This window comes from Mus caroli, chromosome 15 (genome assembly GCF_900094665.2).
Source record: "Mus caroli chromosome 15, CAROLI_EIJ_v1.1, whole genome shotgun sequence".
Lineage (NCBI taxonomy): Eukaryota > Metazoa > Chordata > Mammalia > Rodentia > Muridae > Mus > Mus caroli.
This window is the reverse complement of record NC_034584.1, coordinates 78700876-78716501: the sequence shown is the minus strand read 5'-3', so window position 1 is coordinate 78716501 and position 15626 is coordinate 78700876. Positions and strand designations below refer to the sequence as shown.

General features: G+C 51.5%; 1 protein-coding gene across 4 annotated transcripts in view; it reads right to left on the bottom strand.

Moving 5' to 3' along the window:
* Positions 1-12286: 12286 nt before the first annotated feature.
* Prr5 (proline rich 5) overlaps positions 12287-15626 on the bottom strand; it is a 40901-nt gene continuing 37561 nt past the window's right edge. For all 4 annotated transcript variants that reach the window (XM_021183021.2, XM_029470052.1, XM_021183019.2 and 1 more), the window contains 2 exons: positions 14505-14640; positions 12287-13270 (listed from right to left, as the gene is read on the bottom strand). In XM_021183021.2, coding sequence (XP_021038680.1) covers positions 12801-13270; positions 14505-14640 — 606 coding nt within the window. In that variant the 3' untranslated portion in view covers positions 12287-12800. The remainder of the gene's footprint in view (positions 13271-14504; positions 14641-15626) is intronic.

Here is a 15626-nt window from a genome sequence, read left to right as displayed (position 1 = left end):
CTTTCTTCCTTTTTTTTTCTTTTCTTTTTGGTTTTTCCGAGACAGGGTTTCTCTGCATAGCCCTGGCTGTCCTGGAACTCACTGTGTAGATCATGCTGGCTTCGAACTCAGAAATCTGCTTGCCTCTCCCTCCCAAGTACTGGGATTAGTGGTGTGCGCCACCACTACCCGGCTCAGCTTGCTTTCTTACATCATCCAGGACCACCTGTCCAGATGTGGCACTACCCACAGTTGCCTAGGTCCTCCCACACTAATTATCAATCAAAAAAATGTCCCACAGGTTTGCCCACTGTTCAATCTAGTAGGGGCATTTTCCCAATTGAGGTTCCCTTTTCTCAGATGACACTAGCTTGTGTCAAATTGACATAAAACTAACCAGACACTATCATGAATGGACAGTGACCTAACAACTAGCTAACCCAGGCTCCTATGTCATGAGGGCAGTGACAGGCTCTACCTGATGGGGTATACTCTAAGAGAGAGAGCTAACTGGGAAAACCTTGTGTCACCAGGACCACTATGTCCAGCCACTGTGTCCAGCCTGGCGTTCTCTCTCTCTCTCTCTCTCTCTCTCTCTCTCTCTCTCTCTCTCTCTCTCTGTGTGTGTGTGTGTGTGTGTGTGTGTGTGTGTGTGTGTAGGTGGCATGCAGGCAGGTCCTTGTGCTGACATATAAGCATTAGGGGAACCAGGAATGTTAAACACACAGTTGTCTCCTCCAAGAGAGAGATGTATAACCTGTTTTCTAGCCAGAAAATGTCTGGCTGGGAGCAGTCATTGTTCATAGCCTGGTGACCTTTGTGCTATTTCTGTGGCCGGGCTTTCCTCCACAAGACCCTTATCTTGAGCCTGCTTTCTCAGTTAATATCTTACAGAAGATGTCATTGTACTTTACAAAGAGTCTTGATGTAGTCACATCCTAAGCTTTGTTGTGCACATGGGATTGAGTTCATGATCGCCAGGAAAATTTCCATCAAATTGTGCTGTGCTTAAATATACCTAAAAGAGGGGCCGGGCGTGGTGGTGCACGCCTTTAATCCCAGCACTCGGGAGGCAGAGGCAGGCGGATTTCTGAGTTCGAGGCCAGCCTGGTCTACAAAGTGAGTTCCAGGACAGCCAGGGATACACAGAGAAACCCTGTCTCAAAAAAACAAAACAACAACAAAAAACCTAAAAGAAATCACTCAAGGTCAGACTCTCGAAGGGTGAAGCAACATTGGCTCCTGAGTTGAACTGAACTGCCTTCTTGGCTCTCTCAGATCTGCTGGCTGTGGTATTTGCAGAGACCCCTGCAGTGAGGATAGGGGTGTGTACACAATGACTATAAGCTGACTTGGAACCTTCTAGACGCTGCTGTGACTGTTGATCTTGGATCAGTGCAGCAGGAGTTTCCTGTGGGGTAGTCTCTCTATTGGGTAAGTGTCTCCTGGGAAGCGAATTCCTTCGGGGTGGAGTCGTCTGTGGGCTGCTGTATCAGTCATTGCTTTGCCCTTAAGGCCACTCTGCTATGTGGAGGCGGTTTTGGACACTGTTCCTGGAAGCTAAGCCTGAGTGTGGCTCTCCACTCATGGTAACTTGGAAACGCTCCCACTAACAGGCAATCAGCGTTGCCTCATTAACAGGCTACTCAATGGTTCACAGGTACGTCCCTCATCAGCATCCCCACGTTGCCTTCATCCCCACTGAGCACAAGCTGAGGAGAGTCCCAGAGAGTCCTGGGATGAGCGATCCTTGCAGATAATGTGCGTGATTTTTTTCCTTTTTTTTTTTTTTTTTTAACTTTTCATTGATTCTTTGTGAGTTTCATGCACCCTGGTCCTGTTCATCTCCTCCTCCCTTTATATCTGCCCTTTACCCTTGCAACCTCCACTTCAAAATAAAACACCCAAACAAAAAGCATAGAAAAACCTCTCACCGGGGCTGGAGAGATGGCTCAGCGGTTAAGAGCACTGGCTGCTCTTCCAGAGGTCCTGAGTTCAATTCCCAGTAACCACATGGTGGCTCACAACCATCTGTAATGAGATCTGATGCTCTCTTCTGGTGTTACTCATATGCATATAACAAATAAATCTATCTTTAAAAAGAAAAAGAAAAAAACCCTCTTACCATGGAAGCTATAGCATTAACAGTGTGTCCTAGCATAGATCCCTCTGTCCACACATCTTTACTTACAAACGTTCATTGCAATGACTCATTGGTCTGGTTTGAGGTCTCTGGCTTCTGTGACTTCATCAATGTTGGTATCACAGAATTGGGACTCCTCCCGGCTATCCTGTTGTTGCCCTGCATCATGGAGATCCTGCAGCTTTAGAACAGCAGCACTGGCCCTTTCTTGCATCCCATACATTCGCAGATGATGTAGCTTTTAGGGTGGGGCAATTCAGAGCCCGAATCTGGACCTGGGTAGTAGCTGAGCCAGCTCTCCTTTATCAGCACAACCAGGGTGAGCTCTCCAGCACTGGTCCAGCTAGGAGCATGGACACGAGGCAGGGTCAGCTCTTCTGCTTTCTTGCCTTTCAGGGGCAACTCACCGGTGCCTTTGCCATCACAGACAATTCCACTGTATTGCCCAGGTGAGCTACAGGACCCCTGATCTCCTAAGTACTACAGCTAGTGAGGGAACGGGGTTAGCTCTTCCACTCTCATGACCCCAAGGTCAGCTCTTTCTGCAACTACAGGTAGCAAAGCAGGTAGGGGGAGAAGAAAGGTCATCGCCCCCACATCCATACCACCTCAGGCCAGACAAGTGGTGGGGCCAGCTCACCTGTGCCTCCTCCACCAGGGCCAGCTCTACGGCGCTGCCTATACAAGGTGCAAGGTCTGCTCTCATGAGTGCTACAGGAGGCGAGGGACAGGGCCAGCTCACCCGTGCTCGTGACCCCAGGACCAGAGTTCCTGACTGATGCAGGTGGTGAGGGGCCGGGGAGGGCATCACCCAAGCATTCTTGCCACCTCACACAGTGCAGGGCAGTGGGCATGGGGGAATAAAGAGAGTGGGAGAAAACCCAAGTCCTGCCAGAGTTCCAGTGCTCTGGGCGGGCAGACGTGGGAGGACTGCCGCACACTTTCCACATGGCCCCCGGTGGGTGTCTGGCTGTGGGAAGCTACAGATCCAGCCCGAGGGGGTTGGACAAGGGACAGTCTGAGGTCTCTGAGCCAGAAACCAATGGACACCGAGGAAGAGCCAAGAACAAAGTGGAGGCCCCCAGGGCAGCTCTGTCATCCCCGGGGCCAAAGGGAGGAGAGGTCAGGGAGAGGGGGGGGTGCTGGGTGGTTCCCACTCGGGCGAGAGCCTTTGGTCTGTTCCGTGGCTTGAGCACAGAAAGGCCTTCAGGCAGGAGGTTAGATGAGGTTCTTTAGGGGAAAGCCTATTCCATCGTTTAAGCATGGTGGGCCTTGATGAGCAGAGATAGTCTATGGTTTTAGAGCTTTGTTGTAGAAAGGCAGAGAAAAAGAGAGAAGGTAGAAAGAGGGAGAGAGGCCGGCCATGGCCACATGGAGAGAGGGGGAAGAGATAGAGAGAAGGAGGGCTAGAGAGGAGAGTAAGAAAGGTGAGAGCTTAAAGAGAGAGAGGAGAGGCCGAGCAGCCCCTTTTATAGTGGGCTGGGCTACCTTGCTATTGCCAGGTAACTGTGGGGAGGAACATACCTGGCTATAATCAGGTAACTGTGGGGGTGGAGTCTAGCCAGAACGCCAGGAGCTTGGGACATTGTCTGCGTGACTTATAGTCACAGAATTATGGAGTTGGGGGCTCTGTGGTGTCGGGCACCTATCTCTGGGAACATGGCTCACTCTTCCATCCCTTGTACAGTTTCCTACTGGGTCTCTACTGAGTTACCAGAGCAAGCCTCATTCAACCCAAACAGGCTGCCTTGCATGCCCCCACAACACAGATGAATGTGGGACCAGCTCTTCCTTGCTCCTTGGAGCTGGTTCACCCATACCCCAGCCACCAGGACCAGCTTTACTGTGCTACCTCAGCTAGGTAAAGGGCCCAGTGAGAAACGGAGCCAGCTCTCCAGAAGAATACAGCTAACGAAGGGAGGGGCTGGTTGTGCACAGCCCCTGGAAATCCACGTGAGAATATGAGCCACTAACATCCACACCAACCCCTGCTACTGTGTAGCCACAGACCCAGGCATGGCCTTCAGTGGCAGCTTGGGCTGGGACCTCACCCTGGCCCCAGGTGGCAGGGCTGGCCACTTATAACAGGCTACACCTCTCCACCCTCGAGTATCCGGTTCCATCTCTCTTCATAACACTCAGCTGCTTCACTTGCCGTTCTCTCCTATGTGACTACCACATATTCGCACATCCCTTGGGTGACACCTTCCATCTCTGCTGTGTGGCATGGTGGCAGCTGTCGATGACCCATCTGTGCCATGCATTGGAGGGCAGGTCTGGGGTGGCAATGGCAGGCCACAGGTCTCTGTCTTCCTCTTCCTGAGCTGCTCTGCCTGGATTTGATTTGATTTTTATGTGTCCTAGGCATAAGACAGTTTGGGCCACCAAGCCTGAGGCATCAAGCTAGAATAAACAAAGGACTGCCATCTGCTCTGCCCCTGACTAAGACCACTGCCACCATCGAAGTGTGTCTTTGCCCATTGCCTGGGCACACTTTACATTTCTATAGCTCTTTACAGCTGGTTAGAGCTGGTTTGCCATCTCTACAAACACATCCATCAATAAGGGGAAGGGGGGGGCGGCAAAGCCAATGGTTTAGTACTGAGCCCTTATCTCCTGCAGGTCAAAGCCCACTAAGGACCCATCTGCAGTGGCTATTCATGTGGCTTTATAACCCTACAGCCCTGCTCTATATGTGAGTCACAAGCACAGAGAAGCAGAGCAAAGTCACCAGAACAAGATGTCATATCCGCCAAGATCCTTGCTTCAAATGGAGAAACTGAGGCTGTGTGCTATCTCACAGCAGCCATCTTTGATTCATGCTGATGCTACTGGCTGTCTCCCAGAGGCGTACTGGGGACAGAGGAACACAGTGTAGTGTTCCTCCACCAGCTTTCTCCCCATCTGGGAACCCCACCAACCTCTGGAGTCCTGGAAAGATTCACGTGTATTCAGGTCGCCTCCCCAAATGACAGCACCCCGTTACTTTCATTTTTAAAAAAAACCTAATTTTTAATGATGGTTCTTGTAGCCCGCCATCCACCAGAGGTAGTGGAAAAGAAAGATGGGGGAGCCGGGCGTGGTGGCACACGCCTTTAATCCCAGCACTCGGGAGGCAGAGGCAGGAGGATTTCTGAGTTTGAGGCCAGCCTGGTCTACAAAGTGAGTTCCAGGACAGCCAGAGCTACACAGAGAAACCCTGTCTCGAAAAACCAAAAAAAAAAAAAAAAAAAAAGAAAGATTGGGGAGAAGTGGACCTGTTTAGAAAGTTCTTTGGAAGTCGGCAATTTAGTTCACAGGTCTTCAGCGGCAGCTCAATCCACTCGCAAAACACTTCACGGATACAACAGCAGTCCACTTCACTGAACCAGCAGCGGTGGCTCTACCTAGCAGAGACAGCCGGCCTCAGTGTCAGCACATGTCAGCAGGAGGGACCAGGAGGAACACCAGGAGAAGATGTGCCACTCTCAGGGAAGCAAAGAATAGCGAAGACTCAAAACCAATAAGCATTGCACAGCTAGCTCTGTAAGCAAGCCAAGCTCAGCCTCCATCACTGTCCATTTATCCCCTCCAAACTTCACTTGCCCTCCACGAGTCTTGCCTCAGTACATGTCTTGCCTTAGCATGTGTGTCTGTCTCAGCTGACATCACTCTGCCAATCAGCCCGAGTCTGAGGAAGCCGCAAGAAACTGCAGCACAGCACCAGAAGTTTTTTGGTGCGTTTCTCTCTATGGAGTCCTGACAAATGCAGCTCAACTACACCACGTAAGGCGGACCAATACACGCATTGTTAGTGAAGAATCCTTTGTCATAGACAATCCTTCATCACGTGTCCTTTCATGTGCCTGCCTTAGCAGACGTTCTCTCTCCTGTGTCTGCTTCAACTAAACGTTCCTTCATGAGTCCGCCTTAGTCTTTCACCTGTGTCCACTTCAGGATAACACTACCTCCTGTGTTGGCCCCAGCGAAACACCATTCAATACAACATATTCACAGTGTTAGTTGTATGTGATCATCTAACCTGGGTTACACAGGGAGATCTGAGACGGGCAACTGCTGCTGTGTGCCCCTCTATCTTGTAAGGTCTCTGTTTCTGCTTCTGTCTCTGTCTTTCCCCCTCTCCAAACAAATGTCTTTCAGAAAGGTGTAGGCAAGGTCACTGAGCGGCCCACACCAAAACACACCTGGCAGACCATGCTACTGTGGGGATAAACTCAGGAGTCCCTGTTCCGTCCCTCCCTCTTTTCTTTTCTAGTCCTTCCTTTACCACGTGGCCATAGAACCTTATCACACTCTATTCCTGGCCCCTTGGTGCTTGCAGCTTGTGGAATATAAGAATGATGCAGGGTGGTGGTGCATGCCTTTAATCCCAGCACTCAGGAGGCAGAGGCAGGNGGATTTCTGAGTTCGAGGCCAGCCTGGTCTACAGAGTGAGTTCCAGGACAGCCAGGGCTACACAGAGAAACCCTGTCTCTAAAACCATCATCATCATCATCATCATCATCATCATAGCTACTGGTCCTTGGAGCTGGCAGCGACAGGAACGACATGGACACCAAGTCGGGTTCACACAGCTTCTTTACTTGTTCTCCTTCTTGCAACTTTTCTTACAACAACTCCCCTTACAACAGCTTCTCTTATTACAACTAACTTCTACTTAGGGCAAGGGCTAAACAACCTCTACTCGCGCTGACTAACCTCATCTCGCTCCACCCCACCTCATCCCATCAGAATTCACACATGCTCCAGGCACGAGCTCAGGTCCATCACCGATAGGCTGACAGGTCCGGATCACGAGGAACAGTCCAGCCTGGCAAGCAGCCCACACATGCAGCCTCACTGCACATGCTCAGGCAAGGCAGTAAACATCTTGGCCCATGCGGCCACACCCGCTTCCCGCAAATAATAATAATAATAATAATAAAGTACCAATTAATCCAATGCCCAGCTTCTGTCCCTTTTGTGTCTATACATCTGTGTATGTATGTATGTATGTATGACTATGTATTTGTACACGTGTATGTGAACATGTAAGTAGGGATGTGTGTGTGCGTGTGTGAGGGATAGTATGTGTGAATGGTGCTGAGACTTCAGCCAATGTCCTAGTGTCGTTGTAGAGATAGGACAGGATGGTTTCCCACAGTGAGGGTGGGAAGAGCCCTGCAGCTTCAGGAAGCAGGCTGCCAGGTCCTTGGAAGAAGGGTCAAGGTTTTGAGAGTAATGGCAGGGCCCAGTTTTCTCCTCTCCCTGTGCTGTGGCCCAGATGCAGGGCCTGGGAACTCTAAGAGCTGAGGCCATAGCCAGGTAGACGGTGGGGAAGGGCACCGAGGAGGTACAAGTCTGTAGCCCGAGGGCATGTTAATGGGGGAGCCGGTGGGGAGGTGAGCACACTTCTTTGACGAATGACCTTTACCACCACGGTGGGGACAGCACAGAACTGGAGCAAAGGGCACTCTTCCTTAATCCCTGTCTGTGACATCTGGGCCAGGCAGCTGAGGGGACAGAGCCCCTATGGCCTGCTGGGTCCTAGGACCTGTGGGTGTGAGGGAGAAGCCAGACGAGAAGCTTAACTCTCACACTAACACTAATCAGGGCTTCATGTGAGCACCTCAAATTGCCATTAGCCATGCTGAGGCCCAGGACTGGGGGCCACCTCTGCCTCTAAGCAGCAGGAGACAAAGCCCAGGTGTCTGATGACTGGATGGAAAAGTGATTTAAACAAACAAACAAACAAACAAACAAACAAACAAAAGACCAAGGCTCAGTAGGTAACAGTTGCACAGACCTTTAATCCCAGCACTCAAGAGACAGAGGCAGGCAGATTTCTGAGTTCGAGGCCAGCCTGGTCTACAGAGTGAGTTCCAGGACAGCCAAGACTACACAAGAGAAACCCTGTCTCGAAAAATGAAAATAAACAAACAAATCTTCCAAGTACAAAGACTGGAGCTCCAGGTTCCTGCATTTCTCTACACAAGAGAAACCCTGTCTCAAAAAAAAAAAAAAAAAAAAAAAAAAAAGAGACAGAGGCAGAGGGGGTCTCTGTGACTTAGAAGCCAGCCTGGTCTACGTAGTGAGAGTCCCAGGCCAGCCTGGTCTACATAGTGAGAGTCCCAGGCCAGCCTGGTCTACGTAGTGAGAGTCCCAGGCCAGCCAGGGCCACATAGTGAAACCCTGTCTCAAAACAAAAGGAAACGAAACGACAGGGTCCACATAGATCAGGCTAGCTCAGACTATGTAGCTAAGGATGACTCTGACCCTATTTTGAGTGCTGGGATTAAAGGGGAGTCACCCTATGATCGAACCCACAGCCTTGTGCGTACCAAGCAAGCACTCTATCCACGGTTCCACATCTTCAGCCTTGAGCAACAGCATCTGCGTCATCAAAGTCTAGTGAGGGGACAGAGCCCAGGGCTTGGCTTGCTAGCGGTGAACCCGTCCAGACAGTGTGTTCCCAGGGCACACTGACATCTCCAATGAACCGCCATCCACGTTAAGAAAGATGGACACCCATTCCTCCATAACAAGGTTTTAAAGGCCATGACAGCATCTTCCCCATAGAAGAACTGTCCCAGAAGCCTTTGAGAGTTAGCACAGAACAAGTCAAGAGCCCCGAAGATGGAATGTTCTGGAAGCCTCACGGAGCCGCTGATAGACACCAGAGGTCTCTCCAGTTGAATACATGTTTCCAATGTCATTTTATTGTTTTGGGTCATTGTTTCGTCATGTCACTCGAGCTGGCTTAGAACTGGCTAGTAGGGCTGGTGAGATGGCTCAGTGGGTAAGAGCACCCGACTGCTCTTCCGAAGGTCCAAGGTTCAAATCCCAGCAACCACATGGTGGCTCACAACCATCCATAACGAGATCTGGCGCCCTCTTCTGGAGTGTCTGAAGACAGCTGCAGTGTACTTACATATAATAAATAAATAAATCTTTAAAAAAAATAGAACTGGCTACTAGTAGTAGTAGATCAGGCTGACCTTGAACTCACAGAGATCCACCTGCTTTGGTCTCTCGAGCACTGGGATTAAAGGCAAGTACCCATCATACCCCACTCAACATTACAAAAAAATAAAAATTCCTAACAGCCGTTTCCTGTGGGCTCCCTATATCCCCACCCCCACCTCACACACACAAAGAAGAGTGGATTAGGGCTCAGAGTCAGTGACCAATAGGTAGGGCCTGGTGTCCCTTCCCATGACAGTCGGCAGTGCGTGGGCTTCTTGCATGTTTTGCTTGTGTGTTGAAACCTCTGATCAGTCAGCGAGGCTTGTCAATTGTGACACCTGCCTCCCAACCCCACAGGTGGCAAAAACACACATTGCAGGTCTGCAGAGGAAGGTGGGTCCACAGAAACCATGGAATTAGCCTAGGACACTGAGAGTCCCCCACCACCCAACACACACTGGGCTTCCCATGCCCTGTGCTGACCTAGGAACAAATAGGACACAGGGCAAGCACTGGGAGTTTCAGTGGACAAAGATGGAGCTGCCTGGAAAGGGAGTGGGGAGGAGGGGCTACAAACCACGAAATAACTCATTTCAGCCAGCACAAGGCAGGTTGGTATAGGCTCACAAGCAAGAACTTAGGCTGCCTGGTTTAGGGCTTTTTCAAGGAGTGGGTGGGGCACCCTAGCAACATATTTGCATGTCACATCCTGGTGCACCTGTCTCTGTACACCTGGTGTGACGGCTATTTTTGGTTGTCAATTTGACTACAACTAAAGTTAACTAAAACCCAACTGCTGTGTACAATCGTGAGGGATTTTTTTTTCCTTTTTTAATTAAATCACTTGAAAGGAGAATACCCACTTTTAATCTGGATCTTTTAAAGTGGGACGAACCACCTTTAACCTGGGCCACACCTTCTGGTAGCAGCCTATATATGAGACGTGACGAAGGAAGCTTGCTCTCTTTGCCTGCTTACCTTCTTCACTCTCGCTGGCAAGACCATTTCTTCTCTGACATCAGCGCCTACCTCTTATATATATATTCTGTCAATTCTGTTCCTCTGGTGTTTTTCAACCTGTGGGGCGTGACCTCCTTTGGAGGCTCAGTGACCCTTTCACAGTGGTCATATATCAGATATCTGCATATCAGCTATTTCCATTTTGACTCATAACGGTATTAGAATTATAGTTATGAAGTAGCAACATGATAATTTTATGGTTGAGGGGGGGTCACATCATGAGTATTAAAGGGTCACAGCATTAGGAAGGCTGAAAGCCACCACTCCAGAGAACCCTAACACACCTGGTTAACACTGCTTATTGTTTACAGTAGAACCGCAGACACAACAGAACCCTCTACCCATAATTCCATTTCCACCTCTCAGTGGGGTTCCAGGTTAGTGAGGTTTATCGGTGACTTTGATGGTGTTGAGGGAGGCAGGGTGGCAGAGCTAAGCCAGGCCCCAGGCCTATCCTGCTTCCCTGAAAGCCTGCATTGATGCTGCTAGCTTCCAGCTAGGAACTTGAGCTCTCTCCAGATTTAGGTTCCCTCCTGACGCCCTTCGTGTCTGGGGCCTGGGTGCTGCCCAGTTTTATGTCAGCTTGACACAGGCTAGAGTCATCCAAGATGAGGGAGCCTCAATTGACAAAATGTTTCATAAGCTAGAGCTGCAGACAGGCCTGTAGGGCATTTTCTTAATTGGTGTGTGATGTGTGAGTAGGGTCAACCCTGGGCTGGTGGTCCTGGGTTTTGTAAGAACACAGGCTGGACCTGGTGTGGTGGTACAGGCCTCTAATCCTAGCTAGCACTCAGGAGCCAAGGCAGGCAGATCTCCAGGAGTTGGAGGCCAGCCTAGTATACACGGTGAGTTCCAGAACAGCCAGGGATATGTGGAGAGAACAAGACAAAGGGAACAGGCTGAACAAGCCATGGAGAACAAGCAGCAATCCCACAGCCTGCGCATCAGCTCCTGCCTCTAAGCTCTTGCCTTGAGACAGGGTTTCTCTGTGTAGCCCTGGCTGTCCTGGAATTCACTCTGTAGACCAGGCTGGCCTCGAACTCAGAAATCCACCAGCCTCTGCCTCCCATGTGCTGGGATTAAAGGCGTGCGCCACCACACCCGACGCCTTGACTTCTTTATCATAGCACAGTAACCCTAAGACACCCTGTGAGGTGACCATGTGCTCTTAGAGGGAACACTGAAGCTCAAGCGGGCTACCCCTGGCTGGAACAGGTTGTTTCTCCCACCCAGGGGTTGGGAGGAACTTTTCCATCCTATATCTCCAGCAGATCCCATGGGCCCACAAGCATAAAGTAGCTGCCTCCTGTCCTATTTTTGGGCCAGATCTGGCCATCCTGCCTCTGCCTCTGGATCTCTCCGCTTTCCCACTCTCAGTGGACAATCACTTAAGACCTGAGTGCTTAGAAGGATCTCGGGCAGGGGATCAGCATGTGATCCAGGAGGACCACACTCCCTCTGGCTCTTTAAACAGGATCTCAAAGGGACAGAGGCCTCCTTCAGGCTTGTTAGGCTATGCTGCTGGACCAATGCAGGCCTGGAACAACCCTGCCAACACTCAAGAACACCATCTACCAAGGACAGGCAGTGGGACCAGCCCGTTTGTGGACCAGGGAGGTCCTGACCACCCTCAGACTCTGGGAAAGATGGGCTGCCCCTCCCGCCTGGCCAGGGTCTTCAGCAACCCTTACCAAACAAAGAGCAGGATCAGTAGATCTCAGGACTCCTTTCCCTTCCTGGCTGCATAGGGGTCAATGCCTATGCCAGGGCCAGGACCAGGGACTCTCAGTAGGGTTCTTCTTAGGCTTAAGCATCACTCATTAAGGTCTCAGGACTCCTTATGTGCTTTCTAGGCCCTTCCATTAAGATGACATAGCAATAGCCGAGCGTGGGGGCGCATGCCTTTAATCCCAGCACTTGGGAGGCAGAGGCAGGTGGATTTCTGAGTTCAAGATCAGCCTGGTCTACAAAGTGAGTTCCAGGACAGTCAGGGCTATACAGAGAAACCCTGTCTCAAAAACAAAACAAAACAAAAAACAAAACAAACAAAAAAGATGACATAGCAACACTGGACCTAAGAACAAAAAACAAAACAAACAAACAAAAAAAAATGACATAGCAACACTGGACCTAAGAACAAGCGGCCCTGGCCCCAGCCTGGGAATGTGCCTGACAAGAGAGCAAAGTCAGGGAGGTTGGGTGGGTGGGTGGAGGTCCCAGAAGGACACCAGGGGGCAGACAGGAGTCTGGGGCTGTAACTTTATTTCAAGCCTTCCTGTTTTGTGGCCACCCAGGGCAGAGGGAGGCAGGGAGGCAGGCAGGCAGGTCTGACTGTGGCTTGAGTCCCGTCACTCCGGAGGCCAGGCTGGGCTGGCATAGGCAGAGCCCGCTGGTTTCACATTTTCCTGGGTAAGTGTGGGCACCAAGGGTGGGGTGGGCAGGAGGGCACATGGTGACCCCATCCATCCTCCAGGTGGTTGAATATGCATCTGGGCAGTGCCAACTGGGGGTCCCAATCAGTCCAGGGGTGATCAGGGGGTGGTGGATGGGTTTTCCAACAGACTGGGAGTATAAAGTGACTTGAGGCAGTGACGGGGGGCTGGCAAGAGTAACAAGTCTCGCGTACACACACACACACACAAACACACACACACACATACACAGGCACGCAAACATACAGGGGTCAGTAAAAACATGAACTAGTCTCAGGCCATCACACAACACTTGGCCGGCCTCCTGGTGCCTCAAAGTCAGACACACCGGAGCGACTACCGCGCCCAAAGTCAATGAATATCCCTTCAGAGTCTGAGTCCACGGACTCTAGGATCTGGTCCACAAGAGTCTCTGGGCTGGAGGTGGGTGGGGAGCCATGGTCTGGGCCCTGTTCCGGGGAATGGGCAGGAGGGTATAGTCTGCTGGGGCAAGGCCCTGAGTGGGGTGTTGGAGAAGACCGGAAGGTCCCCGAAGGGCCCTGGCCAGGCGTGTCCACAAAGCCCTGGGGCTCCGGACAAGATGTCATCTCGGAGACTGAGTGTCTGCGGATGCTCGTGCCGCTGGCTGCTGTGCCTTCTGCTTCATGCTCGGCCACAGGATTGAGCAGGGGAGTATTGTAGCTTTTGGAGCGCACCACTGGGTTCTTGGCTAGGATATCCCCAGAGCGGGAGCGGCGTAGGAATCGTTTCTCTGCAGGAACAGACACAGTCATACACTAAGATGGTGGGTGCCAGCCCACGTGTCCTCTGAGCATCCAAGTCCCACCTTCTGGCTAAGCATCCAATCCACAAAAGGGCCACCCAATAAAAGGCTCAGTGGCCACTAGTTCTGGACCAGCCCAGCCTGCCTGCTAAGGAGGGGTACGAGGTTCCTGCCTTAGCTGGAGAACTTTTAACATTCCCAGCCTTGGCCTGAACAGACAGTGGGACCTCAGCTGCTCAGGTTCAAATCTGTAAGCTGTCTGACCTGTGAATGACTGACCCCCTGTCAGTCATAGATCCGTGTCTTATTTTTCTCCCCCCGTGAAGCCTATGGATCTGAGGCACCAGTGCTTTCCTAAGTAAGACTGGGAACCCAGGGCACAAGCCTGCATGGAGGAGCTGCAGGATGAGGCAAGGCAGTGCTATAAAGCGGCTGTTTACAGGCCTTGTTGGCAGTATAGTGAGGACAGAGCCAAATTCCATTGGCCATGTAGAAGAAAGGCTTCTGTGCAGGACCCTGCAATGCCTAATAGTGTCCATGAGGTGGCACTCTTGAGTACAACAAGCTCTTTCAGAGTGCCTCCCCGGATCAGGAGGGGCTGGTTGCCAGGTACCTGGTGTCTACAGCCAAACAGGTCGTGGGAGGTGTGAAGTTCCCCAGTTCTAACTTGTTTGAGCTGGAAGACACCCAGTACTAGGGCTTTATACCCCAGGTAGCAGCCCAGATGATGGGGAGCCTTCCAAGTGACCCTATCTGGCCTCTTCCTATGATCCAGTCTGCATCCGCTTCTGCAGCCCAGGGATCACCATTGGAGGCTCACTGACCCATCTTTCCTGCTAGGCCAAAGCTATGAAGGAAGGCTGGGCTTGGTCTCTGGGCTGGTACACAGCAAGTGCCCAAGTGACATTCCTGAATGAACAAGGAGGACATGGTAGGCTTCTGAGGGACCCAGCAGGCTCTCTAGGGCCTACTTTCTCTGTATTCTTTCCTGAGCCAGCACAGGGATGGTGGAGGCTCTCCGCCTGGCAGGTCTCTGTGGAGAGCCATTACTGTTCTGGGAGTTTCCCGATACCCTCCAATACCCCTCTACCCTGAAGGTCCACATCTACACACAACAAGGCTAGACAGGTGCAGGGAACAGACATTCTGTGTGACTGTAGCTGGTCCCCTGTGGGATCCTGGTTTTGCCAGCACTGTCATCCCAGCCCCAATCAATACCTACCGAGGATACAGGAATGGGTACAAGGCCCTTCATTGGAGTAGAGGCCATAGGTGCCCAGGTACGGAGACACCACCTTTTGGATCAATGTCTCGAGGCGCAGATAGTCTTCAGTCACACCCCTGGACTCATGTACCCCCTGCAAGGGAATGGGGGGGGGGTCACACACCCTGGTCCAGCAGGAGCTTGTCTCTCCCTCACTTCCCCAGGTGGAGTCCCAGGCAGGAGGCTGGGTGCCCTTATAGCTACATGAGGTGATTTACACTAAAGTCACAGAGCCCTGGTGTGCTGGGGGCCCTGGGTGGTCCTTTGAGAGACAGTTGGTACTACCCAGGAAAGGCTACTAGACAGGTTAGCTGGGTCCCCAGCCCATGAGCTTTTTGAGATAAAAGTCTCATTATGTGTCCCTGGCTGCCTTCAATGTGAGATTCTTCTGTCTCTGACTCTTGAGGGCTGGGACTGCAGGTGTGACACCATTCCACTTCTGTAAATTTATGAAGTCACATCTCCCCCACCCACCACGGTACAAGGGAGAAATAAGAGGACTGGCTCATCTGTATTAACTCACATGTGGCTGTTAAATGTGCCCGTCACCCCATCATTTGGACCCCCAGCAGGAGCTGTGATCCTAGGAGTGAGTCAGGGGCACACAGTAGGTCCTTAATACAACCTGACTAGCAGCTGAGACCTCAAAGCAACTCAAGACTTAAAACAGTGGGGGCTGGATTCACCTGGGGACCAAGGTGAGGTCAGGAGGCATGCTCATAGAGGCCTTAGGGCAAAGCCACTCAGTTTGGGAGAGGTGGCAGATGGGAGAACGGAAGCCAGCCACCAGTCGCTGTGGTATAATCTAGCACAACAGCTGGGAAGTGACAGGACGTGCACTAACCAGCAGGGGGCAGCACTGCTCTGGCCTTGATCACCTCCTCCAGTGGAATCCCAGGACCCAGCACCACAGAGACCTGACTTTCCAACTCTCCCAATTCCCTGCACACTCTCCCTGCTAGACTTGATGCAGTCTATGGAAATCCCACTCACGGGGTTGTACTTGGCTTCATTCCAAGGTGACATAAGCCTCCGACCCAGGGCAGTCCCTGGGCCCTGCAACCCCTACACTGCAGGCCA